Raw genomic sequence first — 22,410 nt, 5'->3', positions numbered from 1 at the left:
CCCAAAGTGCAGCGCAGTTAGTCACTGATCAGAATTAGAACCCGCAGCGGGGATGAAGAGAACATTCCATCCACAGGAAGCGACACATGCTAAAATTAATACGCCTGACATTTCTATACAGCTCAGGCCTATATTTTCCTTAGGAAGCCATCGTCAACAAAGACTCTTGCTAAGTAAGATTTGAGATGATTAAGTCCTGGGGCTGAACACTTAATTCCTTCTGCATGTTCTCCCACACACAGGCAAAACTGCTGAAATATTGGCCTGCCTGGGGTGGTACAGACAGCTAATCACTCACCCTGCCTCATCCTGGCCAACTTAAGTCTTCAAATGCCCAGTTATTATAAAGCTATAAAACTATTACTGTTTCGACAGCCAGGGTTCTTGCATTCTGGGGCAAAAGAAATTGATTCAACCACAAATATTTTTAGCGCTCAGTTTGAGAGGCAAAGCAAATGTCTTGTATGGTGCATAGAAATTTAGAGTTGGAAAGGACGACGAGGGTCATCTAGTCCAACCCCCTGCCATGTCAGAATATTTTTGCCCAATATGGGGTTTGAACCCACAACCCTGAGAGTAAAGAGTCTCAAGCTCTACTGAGTGAGCTAATAACCCAGTGCAGCCAAAGACTTTTCTGATGCATGTACTTCACAGGTATTTAGACTGCTTCCGCCAGGGTCAGGCTTTGTGCAGGACCTGAAAGCAGGACTCAAGTCTCAAGCCTGCTCTATAAACACCCACCCTCTGCTTGTGAGGCAGTATAGTATAATGGTTAGAGAAGGGGTAGTCCATGGGGAGCCCTCCAGATGTTGGATGACAACTCCCATCCAACCCTGATTATTGGCCGTGGTGGCTGAGGGTGAAGGGAGTTGGATTCGAGAAACCATCTGGAAGGCTTTGCTACCCCTGAGTGAGAGTGTCAGGCAAGACTGTGGAGTTCAAATTCCTGCTCAGCCCTTAAGCTCAGTGGGTGTCCCTAAGCTAGGACAGCAGTGAAGATAAAACGTGGGAAGGGGGGGGGGCAAATGAAAATATAACCACACACACCACCCCTGGACCATTAGGACAAATGTCCCTGCCTGCCTCCATATTTACAAGCAGCCCCGGGGGGAGGGGGGCAATGTCTCTCTGCTTCCTCTTCCTTAGTCTCAGTTGCACTTCTGCAGAATTCAGCAGGGAGAAATTAACAATAATTAGTTGGTTCCACAAGTCATTGCCTCTGGTTATGGTTCTCCCTGTTAGGATATTTCCATTCCACCTTAAAAGGGAGCAGGATGTTTGTGTCACAGCCTGCGTATTTCCTGTTAACAGGATGTTTATGTTTCCTATTGCTTTCGTTTTCTCTCTCTGTCGGAGACACTGACGCAGACAGTCATGTCTTTCTTTGTTCTGATCAACGCTGAATAAAGCTTGTAAATTATGCTCTCCTGAGTGCAACTTTTGGCTGTGCATTATCTGCTGATAGAGTGTGCATGAGCTCTGGAATGAGGCAAAATATTTCAGGAAACTCATGTCACTAATCGCTCATACTGCGTGACTACGGGAGATCGATGGATTGTCCGGCAGCCGGCTTGGGGGCCATGCTGGACTTTATCTCCCTGGCAGTATCCCAACACTCCCTCCTGTGGGCCTCCCCTGTTTTCTGCCCTGCCAGTTCCAAGGGGGCCAACCACCACCGATGCAGCCATGAATGTACTAAGTGATTAAAAAAAGGAGTATCTGGGCTGTATTCTGGGAAGTCCTGCGGTTCTCTGCAGACCTTGGCTCTGCACTGACAGCAAACTAGCTTTTCCACGACTACCAGTCTTCCTTTGCAATGCGCAGTTACAAAACTGGTGTACGTCCCGAGGTACAGTCTCAGTTCATGAGATGGCCGCCAACGTGGATGGCTTTAAAAGCAGGTAAGACAAATTCAAGGAAGCCATGATGGTCATATTCCACCTCCACTGCCAGAAACAAATGGTGGCCATGTTCCAGAAGGCCTGTAAACGGCATCTTGACCCGTCAATATAACTCCGGGATCAATTGTTAGTCATGGCAAGAATCAGCCCACATACTTAACATACTTGCTTTAATATACAGTGGTACCTCTGGTTGCAAACGAGATCCATTCCGGAGCCCCGTTCGCAACATGAGCAGAACGCAACCCGCGTCTGCGTGTGTCGCGATTCTGCGCATGACGTCATTTTGAGCGTCTGTGCAGGCACGAGCAGCGAACCTGGAAGTTCTGATACTTCCGGGTCACTGCGGGACGTATCCTGAAAGAACGTAACCTGAACCGAATGTAACAAGAGGTATGACTGTATGCCAATTGGCTTACTCTGATGCTATGTTTATCTGTGGGCTTGCAACACTTAGCTAGTTGAGAGGAGACTTTTCACACTGACTGCCTGTCAGCTACCTCCTTATCTAGGAGATGGAAGAGAGTTGGGAGGGGGCTTCCAAGCTAGGGGTGAGTTAATTGGGCTAATGAAACCAGATGAGGTAGCTTGCCTTTGTATAACTACAAAATTTATACACAATTTTCAGCCCGGACACTAATACCTAGCTCTGAGGGCCTTCTGGTGGCTCCCTTGCTGCAAGAAATGAGGTTACAGGTAGGGCTGCCATACATTCAGAATTTCCCGGACGTATCTGGGATCCACCCAGGTGGAATTTCCTGAAATCAGTAAAAATCTCCGGGCGTATGGCAACAACTACACTCAACAACTTTTGTCTCTGGATTTCCACTTTTTGAAATATGGCAACCCTATTACAGGGAACCAGGCAGAATGCCAAGGAAATAAACGACTATCTGGCTTTCTGAAGGCAGCCCTGTATAGGCAAGTTTTTAAAGTTTGATGTCTTACTGTGTTTTAATTTGTTGGAAGCCGCCCAGGGTGGCTGGAGGCAACCCAGTCAGATGAGTGGCATATAAATAATAAATTGTTGTTATTGCCTAAACGCTTTCCCTGGTGTGGACAAGTCGTGATGACTGCTTGTTGCTTTGACCCCGAGTCTGTAAAGGCAGCGGGGTTCTGAAGGCTGTGAGATCACACCTTTCTTTAATAAAGCACTAGAACTGCCCGTTCTGATATTTTTCGCGTCTTCCTTTGGCATCCCTGCATCAAACCCCCTCGCAGGCCCTCCCTTGGGCCTACAGATCAAGACAGTCAGTATGCCTCTGAAGACCAGCTGCTGGCGAACCCAGGTGGGCAGAGTGCTTCCCACAGACTTTTGGCTGACCACTGTGAGGACAGGATGGGCCTGATCCAGAAAAGCTTTCCTTACGTTTGCTCTGCACAAACCGTGTGCACAACACAGAGCAGTCCTGTGCAGCACAGGAGAGCCCAAGAGCAGGTGCTCCAAACTTTTTAAAGATTATTTATTAGGTTTGTATCCTGTTTGTCATCTGAAAAATCTCAGGGTGGTTCATGGACTTGTGGCATCCGGAGCTGGAAAGCAGGCCCTGATGTTAGATCCCAGGCAGCCTTCGTCAATGCTGGGGCCCCAGGTGTCCTTGAACCACAACTCACATCAGCCTTGACAATTGGGCTAGGGAAGATGGTGGCTGTAGTCCAACAACAGATGGGGAACCCAAGGTTGGTCTAAGGCAGCAGTTCTCAACCTGTGTGTCCTCAGATGTTGTTGGACTACAACTCCCATCATCTCTGAGCTCTGGCCTTGCTAGCTAGGGGCGATGGGAGTTGTAGTTCAACAACATCTTGGGGGGACACAGGTTGAGAAAGGCTGGTCTAAGGCCTATGTGTATCTTGCCCTTGCTACCCAGTATCTCTGGAATATTCTCTTCATGCCCTTTGTCACACGCTTCCTGGCCTCTGCTGAAAGTCCAATCCAATAATTTTCTAGATCTGAAAGAGTGAAAGACAAATGCCTCATGGTTGCTAGGCAACCAGCTCCAAGGTACTGCTCCTTCACCCTTTAGGCAGCAAGATGCTCTTGTAAACATGCAAAAATTAAAATGTGAAAGCAGACTCGTTTCCTCAAACACGCACTGGGCTTATGGCAGGAAGCGCCAGCCCATCAGGACTCTGTGGCGCACACCCACTTCAGGGCTACAGATAGGAGCTTTCCCCTCATACTTTGTGTGCCTACTTTTGAAAATATGGCTAAGAGAAACGAAACAAAAATGAAACGCTGTCTGGGTCTCTCCATCCTCAAGATCACGTGGAAGGGCAACCCATCTCCCACTGCTGGCCAGGGCTCTGTTGAAATGAAAAGGGATGGGGAATGACTGCAGGCCTAAAGGTGGCACAGAGAAGAAGCATAGAAAGATCTCTGCACTGGTTGACTTGGCCATGCAGGTGTGCCATCTCCCTCAGAAGGACAACGACATCACTCGAAAGGCTGAGAACCTTCAAAGGGCTCGTTCTGAGCAAGGAAGGGAAGAAAGGTTAGCTTCCACAGCTGCCACAGGGGGTCACTTGGTGGGTGCCGACACCCATGACAGGGCCTTCTTGGCAGCGGCATACATTCATGGAACGCCCTCCCTGCGGAGGATGAATTTTTTAAAATACACAGGCATTTGATGGCCAGAAGATGCTATTCGTGGCAATCTTGAAATTACCATCTGCGTGTGACTGCTGAAATGTTTCCAGATGTTTCAAGTTGTTTAAAAATGGATACATTCATACATATTTTATTTATTAAAATGTATTCATAAATATTAAATTTATATTAGATTGATATTATAAAATATACAATACATTTTATAAAATACAATACATTTATAAGTATTTAAAATAACTGTTTAGTGTCAAACAAATAAATATTGTTTTGCTGTTTTTGTTGTGTGCTGCCCTGGGCTCTTTTGAGAAAATGGTTGAGGTAGAAATTTTTACCAGGGATGGTAAAAATGAAAAGGAGAAAGCAGGTGGCTATTCAACTCCATTTACAACTAAGATTTGAGGCAGGAACTCAAGTGGGTTGGATCCTTTGGAAATGTAGCATAATGAAGCAAAGAGGCCTTGCACCCATTAACTGTCTTCCCACCTCACAAAGTAGCTAACATCCAACATCTCACCAGATTTGGACAACATGGTGAGAAAACACACACACACACACACACACACACACAATTCTTTCACTTACAACGTCTCTGTCGATCTTGGCTGCCATCATTTCAGACGTTTCTTCATGCTCATGGTACTGTCTAGATTTCTCAACTGAGGAAGGAAACATACCAATTGATCCACTCAACTTGGACAGGAACCTAGAGTGTTTTCAAAGTCCAATGACTTGCAACCCACAATATGCAGCCCACAATACCTGAAACAGAAGGGCTATTTCTGAGTCCATCACAAACGATGTGTGTCACATGTTGTGAAATGAGTCGTGATGGGAAAGGAAGGCTGCATTCACAGCAAACTGTTAAAACATTATGATACCACATCATGGATTCCCCTCAAGAACTCCGGAAACGGTAGTTTGCTAATGGTGAGGAGAGTTGTTAGGAGATCCCTATTCTCCTCACAGGGCTACAGATTCCAGGCTTCCCTGTCAAGAGGGAATGATTGTCAAACCATTATAGGGATTGTAGCTCTTGAGAGAATAAGGATTTCTGAACAACTCTCAGCACTCTTAACATGCAGCTCTCAGAATACTTTGGGGGAAGCCATGACTGTATATGACTTCTGGACAACTATATGACTTTTAGAAGACATCTGAAGGCAGTCCTGTATAAGGAAGCTTTTAATGTTCGATGATTTGTTGTGTTTTTTTATTTTGCTGGAAGCCACTCAGAGTGCCTGGGGCAACCCAGTTAGATGGGAGGCATATAAATATAACAGCAGCAGCAGCAGCAGCAGCAGCAGCAACAACAACAACAACAACAACAACAATTACTACTCCTACTCCTACTCAAGCAGCATCATAGTGCTTTAAATGTCTGGTGTGGATGTTGCCTAAGAGAAGCAACCAGTAGTGACCAGTGGCAGCGTGGGGGGTGCGGGGGGGGGCCGGCCGCACCGGGCGCAACATCTGGGGGTTAGGGTTAGGGGGCGCAAATCCACAGGTTAGGGGGCGCAAATTACTTGCCTTGCCCCGGGTGCTGACAACCCACTCTACGCCACTGGTAGTGACTTGGATCATCTGTGAGATTGTTCCTGCTTTGGACAGCAAACTGTGGTTGTTGAAATATTAGGAGCCAACCGAGTGGTTGGATAAGATTTTCAGAGATTGGGACTTCACTCCTCAGGTTAGCTAACTGCCCTACTCCATGGCAAGAAAAATCACAGCAAAGCAACTGTATGCATTTTTACACAGAAATCAATGTTCAACAAAGCTTCTTCCCTGGTACATGTGCAAAACACTGTGGCCTAAAATCCCGCCCCCTCAAAAAAATTAAAGAACCCAGAATAAACAATACAAAGCAGAATTTAGCTCTTCTTGATAAGTCATCCAAACTAATGTGGCGGTTTTGTGTGTGGAGTTCAGACAGCCTTGCCTACACCCTGAGAGGAGGTTTGTCACAGACAAGGTCAACAGGCCACATACAGCCCAAGGCCATGCAACCGACAGCCTTGGCACAGAACGTTGCCAGTCTCTGCCTTGCAAGGTTATCTCACGGTTTCTCGCAACACTCACAGTCTCCTTGTTCAGCTGCCCAAGCGGACCAGGCTGCTACCCGGCTTCTGACGTCCACCTGAGTGACAGTACCTGGAGGGACGGGAGCTGGTGCTCTCGGAGGCGGAGGAATGGCACCGTCAACTTTGGAAAGCATCCTGGGTGGGAGACATGGCAAATCAAAAGCGAAATGCTGAGAAAATGAAATCTCTTTCCCCCGTAGTTTATTAGAATAGCAGGGAGAGAGAGAGCATCCTTGTACTCTGAACTCTCATCTGCATGCCATCCCTAGCAAGCAGCACAAAGCAACATCAATAAATTATACATCTGAATCTAAGGAGGAGCCCTTCAATAAGGCTGAATATCGTGCATATTGAAACCAAAGTAATATCATCATCTTTGTACAGCAGGGGCTAGTCTAAAAGCAAAATAACACACCGCTAAAATAAATGTATGTGTTTTTGAGCAAGAGCTGACACACTTTTTCCAGAGAACTTAAGATAATTTGTCAGCATCTATAAAAGAAGAGATTTCACTAATAGGTGGGGAAAGGAGAGCCAGTGTGGTGTAGTGGTTAAGAGCGGTAGTCACGTAATCTGGGAAACCGGGTTCGCTTCTCCGCTCCTCCACATGCAGCTGCTGGGTGACCTTGGGCTAGTCACACTTCTGTGAAGTCTCTCAGCCCCACTCACCTCACAGAGTGTTTGTTGTGGGGGAGGAAGGGAAAGGAGAATGTTAGCCGCTTTGAGACTCCTGAAGGGGAGTGAAAGGCGGGATATCAAATCCAAACTCTTCTTCTTCTTCTTCTTCCCAATTTGCAGGCAGGGTGTGAGGTTTTTTCAAAGGAGCTATTGTGGAAAGAGACTAAGTGCCCATGAGGGAGTGGGCCATCCCCCAAAAAACCAGGGAATGCTCAAGGTTGCAAACATTTCTACACGCATGAGTCCCGCAACAAAACACTACTACTTAATCTACACATTTCTGTTCCTGAGTACCATAATCTGTAAGAAGCAAAAGCTTCCCTGCTGAACAGGGAAGACAAAGTAAGTGAAAGTGTTTAGCTCTTTTTATTAAAGAATTTAATAATTTTTAGTACAGAGTACTACACTGTGCCTGTTGTTTTTGTCCAATGCGTTTTCTTGGCAGGGATACTGGAGTGGCTTGCCAGTTCCGGCTCCAGGTGGATCACGTTTAGTCAAAACTCTCCACTATGACCTGTCCGTCTTGGGTGGCCCTGCACGGCATAGTTCATAGCTTCTCTGAGTTATTTAAGCCCCTTCGCCATGGCAAGGCAGTGATCCATGAAGGATCTGAGGGAGGCAGTGGAAGACAGGAGTGCCTGGCGTGCTCTGGTCCATGGGGTCACGACTAAACAACTAAACAACAACAACTACACTGTGGGCCATAACCAACACAGATATCTGTGCACACAACAGAATTTTTTCTTCCTCACCTATCCCTTGTAGCCTTACACCCCCTCCAACCTCATAATCAGCTCTGATGGGCTGAAGGACCCTGTAGGACAGATTTCTAGGGCTCAGAAGGGAGAAGAGGAAATAAAAATCCCTGCTGTAGCAGTGGAACAACCCATAATGGAGTGGAGCACATAATAGTCCCACATATATTTATTTGTGCAGAGTTCCTGTCTACCTCCTTTCAGGAAGTTTGCCTTGGACTAAGCCCCAAGGGTGCTGCAAGCATGCCAACAAGTTCCCCCCGTTCTCTCGTTTCTGCTGCCTTTTGACCCCACTTCTATCAGTGCTCCGCACCTGAGTTCACTGTTAGGAGGAATATAGGATACGATTTGCAAATCAAAACGTAAGCTTTACCTGAGTGTTTCGAATCTCCTCTTTGGCTTCCCCCCTTTGCTGTCGCTGATTGCACTTTCAATGTCTTCGTGGATCAAGTTTGCCTGGGCAGAAGCAGTTCAACAGGTGAAAACAGAAAATTCGATACCAAATAGCATAAGATCTTAAAAGCAGGGCTGTGTTAAGAAGATGCCGAGCAAAGCAAAATTCTGCCCAGAGAGCAACCCAAATTCAGCAGCAAGATAAGAAGAATGGTTATTTTATTAAATTTGCATACCGCCCTATACCCGCAGGCCTCAGGGCAGATGCATAGAGCACACAAATTAAGCACATCTAGAATGTGGTTTGCACTATTTATCCAAGTTCTGCTAGTCCCTGTAAGAAGTAAGGGGTTATGGGGAATGCTGAAGCCTCATCCCAGGATCACTGCCAAGTTTGATTCAGCCATCACTTTGGGGTGTTGGAAATTCACAGGCTATCAAACACACTGTAAGTATGTAATCTCTATCAGGGATGGGGACCTTTTGAGTCCATCAACATCTGGAGAGACATAACTCTCCATCAGCTCCATCTAGCATAGCCAATGGTTGGTGATGATGAGACCTGTAGCTGAACACATGACAGATTTGTTAGTTTCTGTTTGCCACTGTGCAGTGCTTTGGAGTCACAAGACTCTATTTACATTCCAGAGACATTCCAGGCTGTTGGAAGTCTCACAGAAGACAGGAGACGGATGTGACGTTACTGGTTTCCTGTTCCTTTGTTTTCTTCAGTTGCTCTCTGCTCTCACAGAGAGAGGATGTATTACTTTTCTGTCTGCGTAGCTAGAAAATAAAGCATAGCAATGTAGCCATAAATCTCATCACTTCTGCTGCTTTGATACTCTACTGACTGGGATGTGCCTGGAGCCTTATCAGAGGCTCAGGTCATCAATCACGTTGGAGGTGATTCCAGAGGACTCGACCGGACGAAGATGAGCTTTATCAGCTCGGTCGTAACGGAGATTCCAACAAGATTCCCCATCCCTGCCTTAAGCCAGACAGGCTCTACCACATCCCTGAAGGGTTTTGTCAGGATGTACGAGCCCTGGTAGATCTGAGAATATATCTAGTACATAATCCTGCTTCCATCTGCAGCAGAGCAAATACCTCCAGCGAATGATATTTCTGAGTCTGTCCTGATTATACTGCCATTCATCTTCACTTTACTCAGAGGCTGTGGTTCCTGCATTACGAAGGGCTGACGACATGGGTTCCCTTCCAAATCTACCATTCTATATTTTTTTTGTGTTGCTCTTCCCTCTCATATTGGTCTCTTCAGCCACAGCAGGCACTGTAACTCTCCAGCCATTCCAACTTCACCTCCAAAGCTGCTATCCTCCATTGTCTTCTGAGACAGACTGGTGCCAACCTCATTACAGAGCTCGATTGCACCTATGAGATACAGATTGCTGTTTGCAGCTTAAATCTGCTCACATGCCAACCACCTCAGGAAAGCCGTAATAGGTGGGAGTCAATAATCTTTAGGGATATTGGCTGGCAGCAAGCCAGACTCTGCTTCGAGGTTATTGGCACACCAGCAAAAAATAAATAAATTAAAAAGGGTATTCGGCACACAGCAAATTTTCCACTTCCAAGTAAATACAGAACAGCTGCTCTTTAAAAACCGTACGAGGGTAAAGTTGCCAATATTAGTCAGTGCTCTCTGCACTTCTCTTTGCAAGCCAAAACTATCACATTCTCATCCAGTCAGGCAGGAGCGTCACGGTCTTAAAAGTCACTTTTAGCTCAGGGCTGATCAGTCTCTGCTGCCCTGTCAAAGCAAGACTCTGAAAGAAGGCTCTGATCGTTGTCTCCCTGATTTCCTCGTAACGGGCTCTGGCAGTCGTTTTCGAAGTACATCAGCCAGCCAACTCAGGAATTCTTGGGCATTAATTCACTGCAGAGGTACTGACTGAGCCTGTCACATTGTCTGACGTGAACTATTCATGAGATTCATGAGTAGGGCTCGGCCATGTATCGTCCAAAACTAGTTTGAAGTCTGCATCGTGATATCGGTTTCCTGAATTATGACCTATCAATATATCGCGGATCATGGTGCGTGTGCTATGCAAAAATCACAAATCACAATGAAACCAGCCAGTGCCTCTACATAGCTCCATCCTTATTTCAGACATTGTGATATATCAGTACATCATGATGTTTATCTGGTTATTGCAATGTTGAAAACCAGGTATTGCCTGGAGGCACTGTTGCTGTTAATTTTTGGGGTCTTTATTTTGGATCTAAAGATTTATGTGGAAATTGTACACATTTGGTCGTGCACCTTTAGGTGTTTTGTTTATTGTTTATAACCACAGAGAGGACCTTTGATATAACCAGAAAGGCTATTCTTGAGTTTGCAAGGAAGCTAAGGGGCAGGAAACAAATTTAAGCAGCTACAATTACTGCTTTGGTGGATAGTTCGGAAGTTGCCTGCTTACACTCACGATTACGATCTCCTAAAACACTGCAGCTCTGACATATTCTTGGAGCCCACTTCCGTTGTCCTGGGAAAACATATTCTGCTAGGCAGCCACATGGGCCAACCAGACATCGTCCTGTTACTATCACTGGAACAGTTCCAAAAGCATCAGATCTTCAACAGGCCATACTTTGCGGTATATAGAAAGAGGATATAAAGAGCAGGGGCTGGTAAAGCAAATGAAGTTCCTGTGAATATGCTCCAGTACTAGCCATACTCAGAGTAGACCTACTGAAATTGATGGGAGATGACCGATCTAGGATTAATTCATCAGGTCCTGCTCATGGGCTTCTGACAGGCACCTGTTTGGCCACTACAAGACCAAGATGATGGACTTGATGGGTTATTAGTATGATCTAACAAGCTCTTCTTACTTTCTTAATTTCACTGAGTCTCCTGTGAGTAGAATTTAGCTGGATACAACACTAAGGCTTAAAGGAAAGGAGTTATATATTTTAATCTGTCTAGTACAGGGAATGACCCAAATTTAATGAATGTTGACAGCTGTGGAAATCTTCTGTGAATATCCAACCGTTCAAGACGTACACTGGGGAATGTTTGACAGTCACCATCTGTTCCCCAGTTTTGGGGTGTTCACCAGTAAATGCTGACAAACACACTTCAGTGGCTGCCAACATCAACCAACGTTCCTTTGAGCTTGGGGGACACTTGGATCAAGTTTGTTCACAAGAAATTAAAAAATAAAATAGAAATCCAGCTACGGACAATGGCTGCAGAACAAGCATTCCACCCCCAAACAAGACATCTCCCTTCAGTATTTTGCAAAAGCATCTTATTCAGGAGAAAACAGAATGTCACCTCCAATATATGTCCAGTTGATTCAGTGTGGCAGAGTAAACTATCCAAGCAATTTACATGGATACCCTGAGGGCCAAGCAGGTGAAAACATTACTGCGGCAGGAAAATGAGCTCTGCCTGCAGCTGGACTGAGCGGCTTAGGTAAAGGTCAGTTCACACTTTGGCCCTGTTTGGACTCAATCTCAGTCTGAAAAACCATGGTTTGTTGCATAGCTAAGAAATCTGGTGCCTTCCAGGTGTTGCTGGACTACAAATCTCATCGCCCCTGACCACTGGCCATGCTGCTTGGGGCTGATGGGAGCTGTGGCCCAACATCTGGAGGGCAACGGAGGTTGATGTCTGTTGGAAACAGAATGTTGTCCTAGATGGGTCTTAGTTAAATAATAAATTAGGTAATCAATTTACTACTTTACACCACGTTTCAGAGCAAAACAACAGCAAGCACCCTTCTCGAGGCAGTTCAAAAATCAAATCAGAAAACCCAAGTCACAAGGTTAAAAGTATTTCACTTTGCACCAGCAATAAAATGGCTGTTCTTGTGGGCTTCCCATAGGTATCTGGTTGGCCACTGTGAGAACAGGATGTTGGACTAGATGGGCTTTGGGGTCTGATCCAGCAGGACTCTTCTTGCATTCCTAATTAAAAGCATATTTAAGCCTCTAGGTCTTGAAGTGTGGGGAACCTGAGGCTCAGGGGCCAATTGCAGCCTTCCCAAAGACCTCTCCCCAGATTCGTTGCATGGAAAAGAACATGAACTTATGATATCTGGGTTTGAGGACTGGATAAAATATTGGTTTATAGAGAGTGGATGCTTTGAGTAATTTTCTATATATAACTAACAGACGAAGAATAGGAAGTTCTCTTTTTTCCTTTCCTTTCCTTTTTCTCGCCTCCCCTCCTTTTGGTTTCTGTTTCTATTTAGATTGGTTTCTTTTATCTGTGATACAAAGACATTGGATATCTGATATTAACCTTTGTATATTTTCTTTCGAACCTTAATAAAATCTATTGAACAAACAAAGAAAGAACGAAAGAGCAGAGGAAAGGTGGATGTGGATAAGCCCTAAGCGAAGCAAAGTTAAAAGGCCAAGCGCCCTCCGTTTCTGTCTTTTGCCTTACCTTAACTTCATCACACTGGAAAAGGTGGAGATCTGCTTTGCTTTGGGCTGGCTCTTTGCAAACTAAGGCAAGGATGGAGTCGTAGCTGCAGGAGCTCATCACAGCATGGCAGTGTTGGATTGTGCTGAGGGGAAAATTCTCCAGCTCATTCTGCAAAGGAAGATTTGATGGCAAATCTTCAAATTATTACTCAAAGCCACTGAATCAAAGAACCCAATTGCGTGGAAGCTTGAGAAGCCCCATGACTTACGAACTATTGCTCACACAGAGAGGACCGTAAAGCAGTTATTAAAAAATGATACAAAACCCTGAAAAAGAAAGCGGTTTCCCCCTAGCCCCAAGACAATTTCTCTCTTCCCCAGCAACTTTGAAAATACGAAGGCACAATGCTTAAAAGGCTTTTCACGGTACCTTTGATTCCAAGTCCACCAGGCTGACAGCTTTGTCATCCACTTGGAGAATCATATCTTGCGTCCACACTTTGCCTTTGGCATCCAGCAGCTTCAGTTTCCTTATGCCGTCATCCACCGTGATCATGGCCTCTTTCCGATCCAAGACAAAAGTGGTCAAGTGCTAAGGGAGACGAGGAAAACAGATAAAAAATGGATATGGTTTTAAAGAGGGGCTAGGGGAGGGGTCAATAAACTTTTTCCGCAGGGGGCCGGTCCACTGTCACTAAGACCTTGTGGGGGGCCGGACTATATTTTGGAGGGGGGGAACCCGCTGGCTCTCCCCTCCCTTCTCCACAGCACCAGACGAGCCCTTACCTGCTTACCTGTGTCTTGCGAGCAGCAGGGGCTGGTGGTGGCAGCAGTGGAGGGACAATGAGCGGCTCAACAAAGCCCAGCCCCCTTCCTCCTCTAGGCAGGGCAGGGAGAAGCCAGGAGGAGGGAGGGAGGAGGCGCCGCTGTGGTGGTGGTGGGGAATGGCGCAGCCCGAACCACACAGCGATTCCTGGACCGTCTGCAGGCCATATCCAGAAGGCAATTGGGTCGGATCCAGCTCCCAGGCTTTAGTTTGCCGACCCATGGGCTAGGGGAACATTCAGGGCAGAGGTCTTCTTTTAAAAACCCATTTCACTGACAACCACAATGGTGTTTCTGAAATGGCTTACATGTGCAATTTAAAACATTTCTTTCTTTTAAACAACAATTGCTTCTTGTTTACAATTGCTTCTACTCATCTCTCTGTTACTGAAGATGACTGATGGGTTTAAATGTGCCTGGCTGCAGACACAAGCTTTGGAAAATATATGTTTTGTGCAACTGCACATGCTATTTCATCTTTATGTCTTTGCATATCCAGTTTGTCACTCCATATGGAGATGCATCTATTGGCTATTGAGTTAGGATATTTATCTCTCGTTCCTAGGTTACCTAGATTTTTTTTTTGGGGGGGGGCAGATACACACACACAAACAAATAGCGTTTTTGTTTTACTTTAAAATACAAAAATGTAACCCGCCCTTTGCCCTAAGGGCCTGGGGCAGGTTGCAACAGCAGATAAGGAAAACAGTAAAACATTAGAACAAAATACTGTATCAGACAGACAATTTTCTAAGATCTGCAATGTAGGTGCCAGCTAAACAGGCAGTGTGGCACAGTGGTTAGGGCGCTGCACTAGGACCTGGGAGACCAGGGTTCAAATCCCCATTTGGCCATGATGCTTGGTGGGTAAACTTGAGCCAGTCACTAACTCTCAGTCCAACCTCCTTCACAGGGTTATTTTGAGGATAATATGGAGAACCATCAAAGTCACCTTGAGCTCGTTTGTGTGTGCCTGTTTCTGCCTGGCTTTTTAATACAGTGTCTACATTTAAAAAGCCAAGTGTAGAAAACAAAACAAGTTTGCAGCTAGCATCTGGAGTTGAACAACTTATGCGTATCAACAAACTGTTTAGTAGAACAACTGAAAGCAACCGGTAAATCAGTTTCAATACACAATGAATTACTATAATCCATAGAAGCCGTCTAAAATTAGTAAGCCCTCCTAGAATCAAGGGCTAAGGTGGCCAGGAAAGCCTCCTTTGGGAGGGTATCCTATAGATCAGGAGCCACAGCTGAAAAGGCCCTGGACCTGGTTCCATGCATCTATTTCCCAGACTGTGGAGCCACCCTCAACAGGGCCTCCTCCACTGCCTCTGTCGGAGGGCAGAGGAAGAAAGAGAGGCAGTGTTCCTTCAAACAATCAGGGCACAGGCTTTTCAGAGTTTTAAAGGTCAAAACCTGCTCTTTGGAGTATGCCTGGAAACTCACTGAGGTTTAATTTGAAGTGTGTGGGAAGTAACATTTACAAGGCCCTCATTACTATTTGTGCAGCCACTCAGCCCAAGGTGAGCAAAGAAGCACTTAATTCATTTTCTGCTGCACCTCTGCTTGGCTTTCCACAGACTCATGAGCCTCTCCGCTTACTTCCTTGACCAAAGGCGTGCACCAGAGGCTTAGAGTTAAGCTAAGGGGTTAACTCAGAATCATTGACAGGATGGCAGCCTCATTAAAAAGACTCTGAGAATCCTAGCTCTGTGTTCGCACAGAGCACTAAATCAGGGTTTTCCAAAGCCACCCCTGTTCACTTGCTCCAGCTCTTTCTTTCGAAGCTCTTGCAGAGGTCGACATCTGAGGTGCTAAATGCAACAAGGCTTATTTCTGACTTAAGGAATGTTTTTGAATGGAGCCGCAGGCAGCTCCCGGCCCAACCTATGCCCCATTCGTTACAGAAGAACTGCAAGGTTAAAAAACATGATGTTGGATGAAACTGATCAGAAAACACAATGGGTTCTACAAAATGTAGAATACTTCAAGCATTAATTTAAACAAAGGGAGTGTGTTTCCTAACTGTGGCATGACCACAGAGAAAGCCTTGCTCACGTCACCATGACCTTAACCACCAACTGAAGAGGCGCCTGGAGCAAGGCTTTATCAGCGGCTTAGAAGGGTGATATGGCTGTTGTGAGCTCTACAAGGGCGAATGGTCCTTAGGTCTTAAGTGTCCAGTTTAAGGTTGTTTCTGCTCACAAATCAATCAATCAACAATTTGATTCTTCTTCCCTTTTCTTGCTAGTTTCTCTAAAACAGAAGGGAGGCAGGCTGCAGGTTAGTAAGACAAAAGCAACCAACAGCAACGCTTGTTTAACTTATCTCCCTCTTGAGTTCAGGTTGGCGCACAGAATTCTTCTCACTTTTTCTGTCCTTGCAGCCGGGTTGTGGTTAATCAGTGCCTTCAACCCTGACCTCCCCTAGTCCAAGTTTGAACAATCCTTCCATTAAACAGCACAGTCTGTATTTATGTTAGGGAGGCATGTAAATGTACAAGTAATTTAAGTCTGGCGGTTAATCTTCAGGCTTGTCCAGCATTGCAGCAGCTATTTCCATCAAATCCCGCAAGTGAAAATTATGTTAATAAATATTGTAAATGAAATAATATAAATAAATCTGTAGAATTCTTACCTCCACATGGTACTGCGATGTTTCAGATATGCTGCTGGCACTATCACGGGCATAATTCTTCCTTTGCTCTGTTTTTTTTAAAAAAATAAGAGACACACACACAGAGAGAGAGAGAGAGAGAGAGAGAGATTTACCATCTTCATTTTCACATTCCAGCTTACTCTTTCACAGGGTATGTTTAAAGTGCCATTTATCCTGAGATTACTAGCCTTCAAATACATCTCCATCTGCTTTGCTTACATACAATGTGTTAAACACCAGAAGGTGAAGGAGGAGGGCTGATTCAAAGCACAGCAAGGACTGCAATTCTCTTCAATATAGGAAAGTGAGTAGAAGTCAGAATTCACTGCAAACCCCAAGAGTGGAACAACTATGTGACACTTCTGGGGCTCTCTGCTCATATTTTTTTAAGAAACTGGTCAATAGACGTGGTTTCAGTCCAAACAATTTTCCAGATCACACAGCACGGAGGTCTGTGAACGCTAATGATAATTACATAAAAACAACTTTGATTTAGGCAATATTGATCAGATTAAATGAATAGAGAGAGAGGAATGTGTTTAAGGAATGGTTACATGGGTGCCATTTATTAATTTTGGATGAGATGGCATCATTATGCACAACTGAGTTAATTTTTCTAATTTAAAAAGCATTATATTGTCTAAAGTGTTAATGTAGCACTTTTCATTATAAAAGATTGTAACACAACACAGAAGAAAAGAGATGGAATATCAAAAACCAACCATAAAATCCACTCCACTCACTCAACACACTTCCACACACTCAATTCCCACACAAATTACACACACACTCAGCCCACACCTGGTAACACAACCTCCTTCACTCTTGCCAATTACCAATTCTTCTCCACACATACCTGTGCCTTCTCCATTTCTTGCCAAGTGGTGAACATAATTTGCCACGATATCAGAACTGGCAAACCATCGTTGCATTTGCCTTCCATTCCAGAATTGGAAAACAACCATTTTAGTGGGTGGAGCTAATTTTTCCCTTTCTTTTAGACTGTGGGGATGACTTTCAAATCTCATGCGTTGCAGTGTCATTTATCACTAGCATACACAATACACACACACAGACATTTTCCTCTAATACAATGTGTTTGGAGAAGAAGAGCACCCTTCAAAGGAGAGCTGCGTTTCGGTTTGCGTATTGGTTCGAGAAGCGTAAATTAGGTGGTTTCTCATTAAAACACAAACTAACCCCTATTGCAGAAACTAGAGGAGCAGAAGAGATGGAAGATAATTCTGCCCCTCAGAGGGTTGGAGCTGAACCAGTGGAACTAAGAAATCTTTAATAAAAATATATTTTAAAAAAGAAAATAAGGGAGACCCCAACTAAACGTTAGGAACAACTTTGTGATGGTAAGAGCTATTCAACTGTGGAATGGATGGTGTTGGATTCTCTGTCTTTAGAAGTTATTAAACAGGGGTTCGATGGCCATCTGTCAGGGATTCTTTAGCTGTGCTTCCTGCATTGCAGAGGGTTGCACTAGATGACCCTTGGGTTCCCTTCCACCTCTCCAGTTCTGTGATTCTGTGAACACAACCATCATTTTTACAGGTTGAGCAAATGGCGAGCGTGGAGAGAAAAAGAGAGCCAGTGTGGTGTAGTGGTTAAGAGCGGTAGTCTCGTAATCTGGGGAACCGGGTTCGCGTCTCCGCTCCTCCACATGCACATGCTGGGTGACCTTGGGCCAGTCACACTTCTTTGAAGTCTCTCAGCCCCACTCACCTCACAGAGTGTTTGTTGTGGGGGAGGAAGGGAAAGGAGAATGTTAGCTGCTTTGAGACTCCTTAAAGGGAGTGAAAGGCGGGATATCAAATCCAGACTCTTCTTCTTCTTCATGTAAATAATTTGACTAAGGAAGGTATTAGTATGGAATGAAAAAGGGGGGGGCAGTAAAATGCCAACACATCATGCAAGTCACAAAGGGGGGAAAACACTGAGGAACAGGCTCAAAAGCACACTACAGAAATTCCCAATCGTCTGCTCCAATGCTAATGAGTTCATTATTCCAAAGAACTGCTGCAAGAATCCTTTGATCGTTTCAAAATGTTGACAATATCTTTTTTTGCTTTTGCAGCATTTCTTTTGAGGAAAAAAAACTTCATTTTTTTAAAAAAAACATGCGTGAACACACACACAGCAAGCCAACTCTTTTATCATTCGCTACCTTTCTTGGTTTTCTGCTTGGACGAGGATCTGAAGAAATAAAATCCATCTGCCCCTGACAAAATATGGGGATTTTAAAAAAAGTAGTAAAATCTAGATCAATCCAACACCGATTAATGATTTCCATTCAGGAAGGTGACAGGGCAATAGTGCTCACTGATGGGATTTCAGTAAAAAATGGGATGCCTCACAGCGCTAAAGGGAGGTGGCGAGGAGAAGAAAAATGCCACCTGGCAGAAATAATTACACACACACAGGAGATTTTTTTAAAGGATCAGTTCACACACTGCACAGAAATGAACCTGTGCACATTATTTAACTTTATTTCTATCCCAGAGGATCTTCAATGCGGTTTTCATTTAGAAACAAAATGCATCTGGTGGGGACTGCAACAAAATGTTGGAGTGTGAAACGAAGAGGATTTCAGACATTCCATTCGCTCCTCTGTCTCCCCACCCCTACCCCCCAGTGTCAGCATTCTGTGGCCACTGAGCATGCTCGGTCCACATTCGGTTATATGGGGGGTTCCCACTTCCAATTTTTTTCCTACCCCTCCCTAAAGTGGGGTTTTCTTTTTAACTTCTTTAATATGGCCTAGAACTTCATAAGAGATCACAGCTATTTGCCTCAGCTCCCAGCTTCCTTCCTGAGAAAGTTAGCTCAGGTACCAAGATCTGCCCTTCCACAAGGAAGACAGAAGCGGAGAACCGATCCACCTTCTCCACAATCTCCTTTTCCCCCTTTGGCACACATTTGATTCCCTCGCCATCCAAGAATCCAACTGCCTCTCTGCTGTTGGTCTTGTGCTTCTAGCAATGTGATCCTCACATTGTTTTTGCTTTCAATTTATTATTTTCTGGCCTTCCTTTTGCCAAAGTGTATGTCCTTTGTTTCCATGAGCAATCCAAAACATTATTCTCCCCCACGTGACTTATGTACCAGGGCCAGCTTCGAAGGTATACAAAGCCCTGAATGACTTAGGCCCGGGAGAGATGGCATATCCAAGGTCAATCACTGAGATCGCTCCCGGTGATCATTGTGTATTTTTCTGTGGTGTATCGCATCGCTCTGGGATCTTCAGATGAAGGGCAGGATACAAATTTAATTAACAACAGCAACACCCAGGGGAGCATTATTAGTGGTCCCCCACAGACCAGAGGTTATGCTTTCAGTGTCATGGGCTGAAATCTGTGGAACTCCTCCCCACTAGACTAGGATCTGTCACTGCTGAGTTTCAGGCACCTGGTTAAAATAATTTCAGGATGCCTTCGAGTCACAAATGCTTCTCTGACATTTTCATTTTTTATTACATTCTCATTTAAATTTCTGAGAATTCTGTTCAAATTAGGTTTAATTTATGTTTTAGATTTCGTATGTTTTTGTCGTTATAAGCCTTCTTGAGCTCTAGATAAAGTGGGATATACATTTTAAACATAATCAAATAGGCTGCACAAAGTTTTTATTTTTGGAAAAAGAAGTCTGCTAAATTAGAAGATTGCCTGCATTAAGACCCAAGGAGAATTTAATCAGGTGTCTACTTCCACTGTATAGCCTTATACTCAGTTCTCAAATGCACATAGCAGCACATCTTTTCATTTTAAAGACACCGCTTTCCGAATATGCTGATGCTGTTAATCAGTTCCCCGGGGAACCAACTGTTAAGAGAGAAAATTGGCAGCTTCTCAGGCTGGAGACATACACACAAACACACATTACAAACCCTTCTCACTCCTTCCCTGTGCATAGAAGCTACAGATGGGAGAGTGGTTATGGAGCTGCCTCTGTATCATGCACACCTCTGTATCATGCACTGCAATGGCCCTGCCCATGGATCCATGCCTTAAGAAAGTCGACACATGTGCATGAATGGACTTCCATGAAAATGGAACCCAGTCAGGACAGGGATCAGATAGCACAAATGTCTGGGTGTGACCAGAAGCTCGTATGCACACTCTCTCACATTAGGGCTGGGCGATACATCGTCCAAAACTGGCTTGAAGTCCATATCGCGATACCAGCTTCATCATTTTTTGACCTGGCACTATATCGCAAATCATGATGTGTGCGCGCCCATGATATGCAAAAATTACCGTGTGGGGAAAATAGTGAAGCCAGCCAATGCCTCTACACAGACAAAGGTAAAGGGACCCCTGACCATTAGGTGCAGTCGTGGCCGACTCTGGGGTTGCGGCGCTCATCTCGCTTTATTGGCCGAGGGAGCCGGCATACAGCTTCCAGGTCATGTGGCCAGCATGACTAAGCCAATTCTGGTGAATCAGAGCAGCACACGAAAAGGCCATTTACCTTCCCGCCGGAGTGGTACCTATTTATCTACTTGCACTTTGACGTGCTTTTGAACTGCTAGGTTGGCAGGAGCAGGGACCAAGCAACAGGAGCTCACCCCATCACAGGGATTCGAACCGCCAACCTTCTGATCGGCAAGTTCTAGCGCCTCTACATAGCTCCATCCTTACTTCAGACATTGTGATATACAGTCAAACCTCAAACGGCTCTCTTTTCTAATGTTTCGGCTCCCAAACGCCGAAAACCCAGAAGTTAACTGCTCAGTTGTATTGAGGCTGTACTGGTATATCATGATGTTTAGCTGGTGATACAGTCAAACCTCGGTTGTCGAACGCAATCCATCCAGAAGCCCATTTGACTTCCAAAATGTTCAACAACTGAAAACTGAAAGCGGAAGCCTCAGAACAATAGGGAAACTCAAAACGGAAGCCACATAGCACATTCGGCTTCTGAAAATTGTTCAAAAACCAGAGCAGTTACTTCCGGGTTTTCGGCATTCGGGAGCTGAAAGAGTTTGAAAATGGAGCTGTTCGAGAACCGAGGTTTCCCAAAATCTGGATTTCTGAAGACTCCTGGGCACAGGGCATCCCTTGATCTCCTAATGTGTTTCAGCATTTCCGAGCTCCAGATGAGCATGAAGGCACAGAGCAAAAGACTACAGTGAAACCAGAACATAGAACCCGAATTCATTCTATGGCTGAAGCAAAACTCCTAAGCCCTCTGGAGTCTCCATCACAGGCTTCACCCCCAGGATGACGCTAGTATTTCCACTTTCGAAGCAGATCGGCAGATAACAGCACAGATTGCCTACCAAGCAAAGGAGAGGGGCTTTAAATATTCTCTGCTATAGACACCTTCCACCAAGCTTAATAAGGAATTCATAATGGTGGCCTTATCACATACACAAAGCCAATGAGCCTTACCGTACAAAGCTTTCGCACTCGTCTTCGACGCCTGGTCCCTCTCGCTCTGAGAAAATGTTGGTGATCCATATCCACTGCAAGAGAAGGTGCATTGTTTGAGTGTGGTTTCCTTTGGCAAAAGGCCAGCTGACATACCTTATAAAGCTAATATGCATACAGAGATAATGTTTGCACTGAGCGCAGGAACTTGGAAACTCCTGGCTTCCATATTTCAAGACCATATTGACTGCAGACGTGATCGAAAGGAAACCAGGATGCCTACTGACACTTCAGAAAATAGATCTCTAAGAGGTGGAGATTTATTGCCCCGCACAGCTCTGCTTTCTCTATTCCCCAAGTGGCTAGCTAAAGAAAAATAAGTTATGCAAAGCAATTATTTTATGTGGAGCTATATTTATAACACCTACAGCCTCCCTGTCATCCATTCAAATCCCCCGCTCTCTGTATCCATATTCTTTCATCCATTGTTTTTATTTAGATACCGCCCTTTGTTCAAAATCAATGAATGGTTCATCAATAAATGTATAAAATACAAAACAACCAATAAAATTTACAAAAAAAAACTTCAAAACAACAACAAGCAAGATAATGCCATCCAGAAATTTCAAAGGTTCAGTAACCCCATTAAACAACAACAAAAGGAGGATTTAAAAAGCCCATGTGGTGATTACATGTTATTTCATATATGCCAGTGTGCATTTGGGTGTGTTT

The 22,410-nt window shown here is 44.8% G+C and overlaps 1 protein-coding gene across 1 annotated transcript in view; it reads right to left on the bottom strand.

Moving 5' to 3' along the window:
• The window catches only part of EPS8 (EGFR pathway substrate 8, signaling adaptor), a 143,296-nt gene that overhangs the window by 34,895 nt on the left and 85,991 nt on the right, over positions 1 to 22,410 (bottom strand). Inside the window, exons 3-10 of the mRNA XM_083464293.1 lie at positions 21,700 to 21,773; positions 16,280 to 16,347; positions 13,245 to 13,406; positions 12,834 to 12,983; positions 8,394 to 8,476; positions 6,586 to 6,722; positions 5,088 to 5,165; positions 3,745 to 3,851 (exon numbers count right to left, since the gene is read on the bottom strand). Of these exons, the coding sequence (XP_083320419.1) occupies positions 3,745 to 3,851; positions 5,088 to 5,165; positions 6,586 to 6,722; positions 8,394 to 8,476; positions 12,834 to 12,983; positions 13,245 to 13,406; positions 16,280 to 16,347; positions 21,700 to 21,773 (859 nt within the window). The remainder of the gene's footprint in view (positions 1 to 3,744; positions 3,852 to 5,087; positions 5,166 to 6,585; positions 6,723 to 8,393; positions 8,477 to 12,833; positions 12,984 to 13,244; positions 13,407 to 16,279; positions 16,348 to 21,699; positions 21,774 to 22,410) is intronic.

This window comes from Podarcis liolepis, assembly GCF_965112155.1.
Source record: "Podarcis liolepis genome assembly, chromosome: 10".
Lineage (NCBI taxonomy): Eukaryota > Metazoa > Chordata > Lepidosauria > Squamata > Lacertidae > Podarcis > Podarcis liolepis.
The sequence above is the reverse complement of the archived record's forward strand: the minus strand, read 5'-3'. Positions and strand labels throughout refer to the sequence as shown.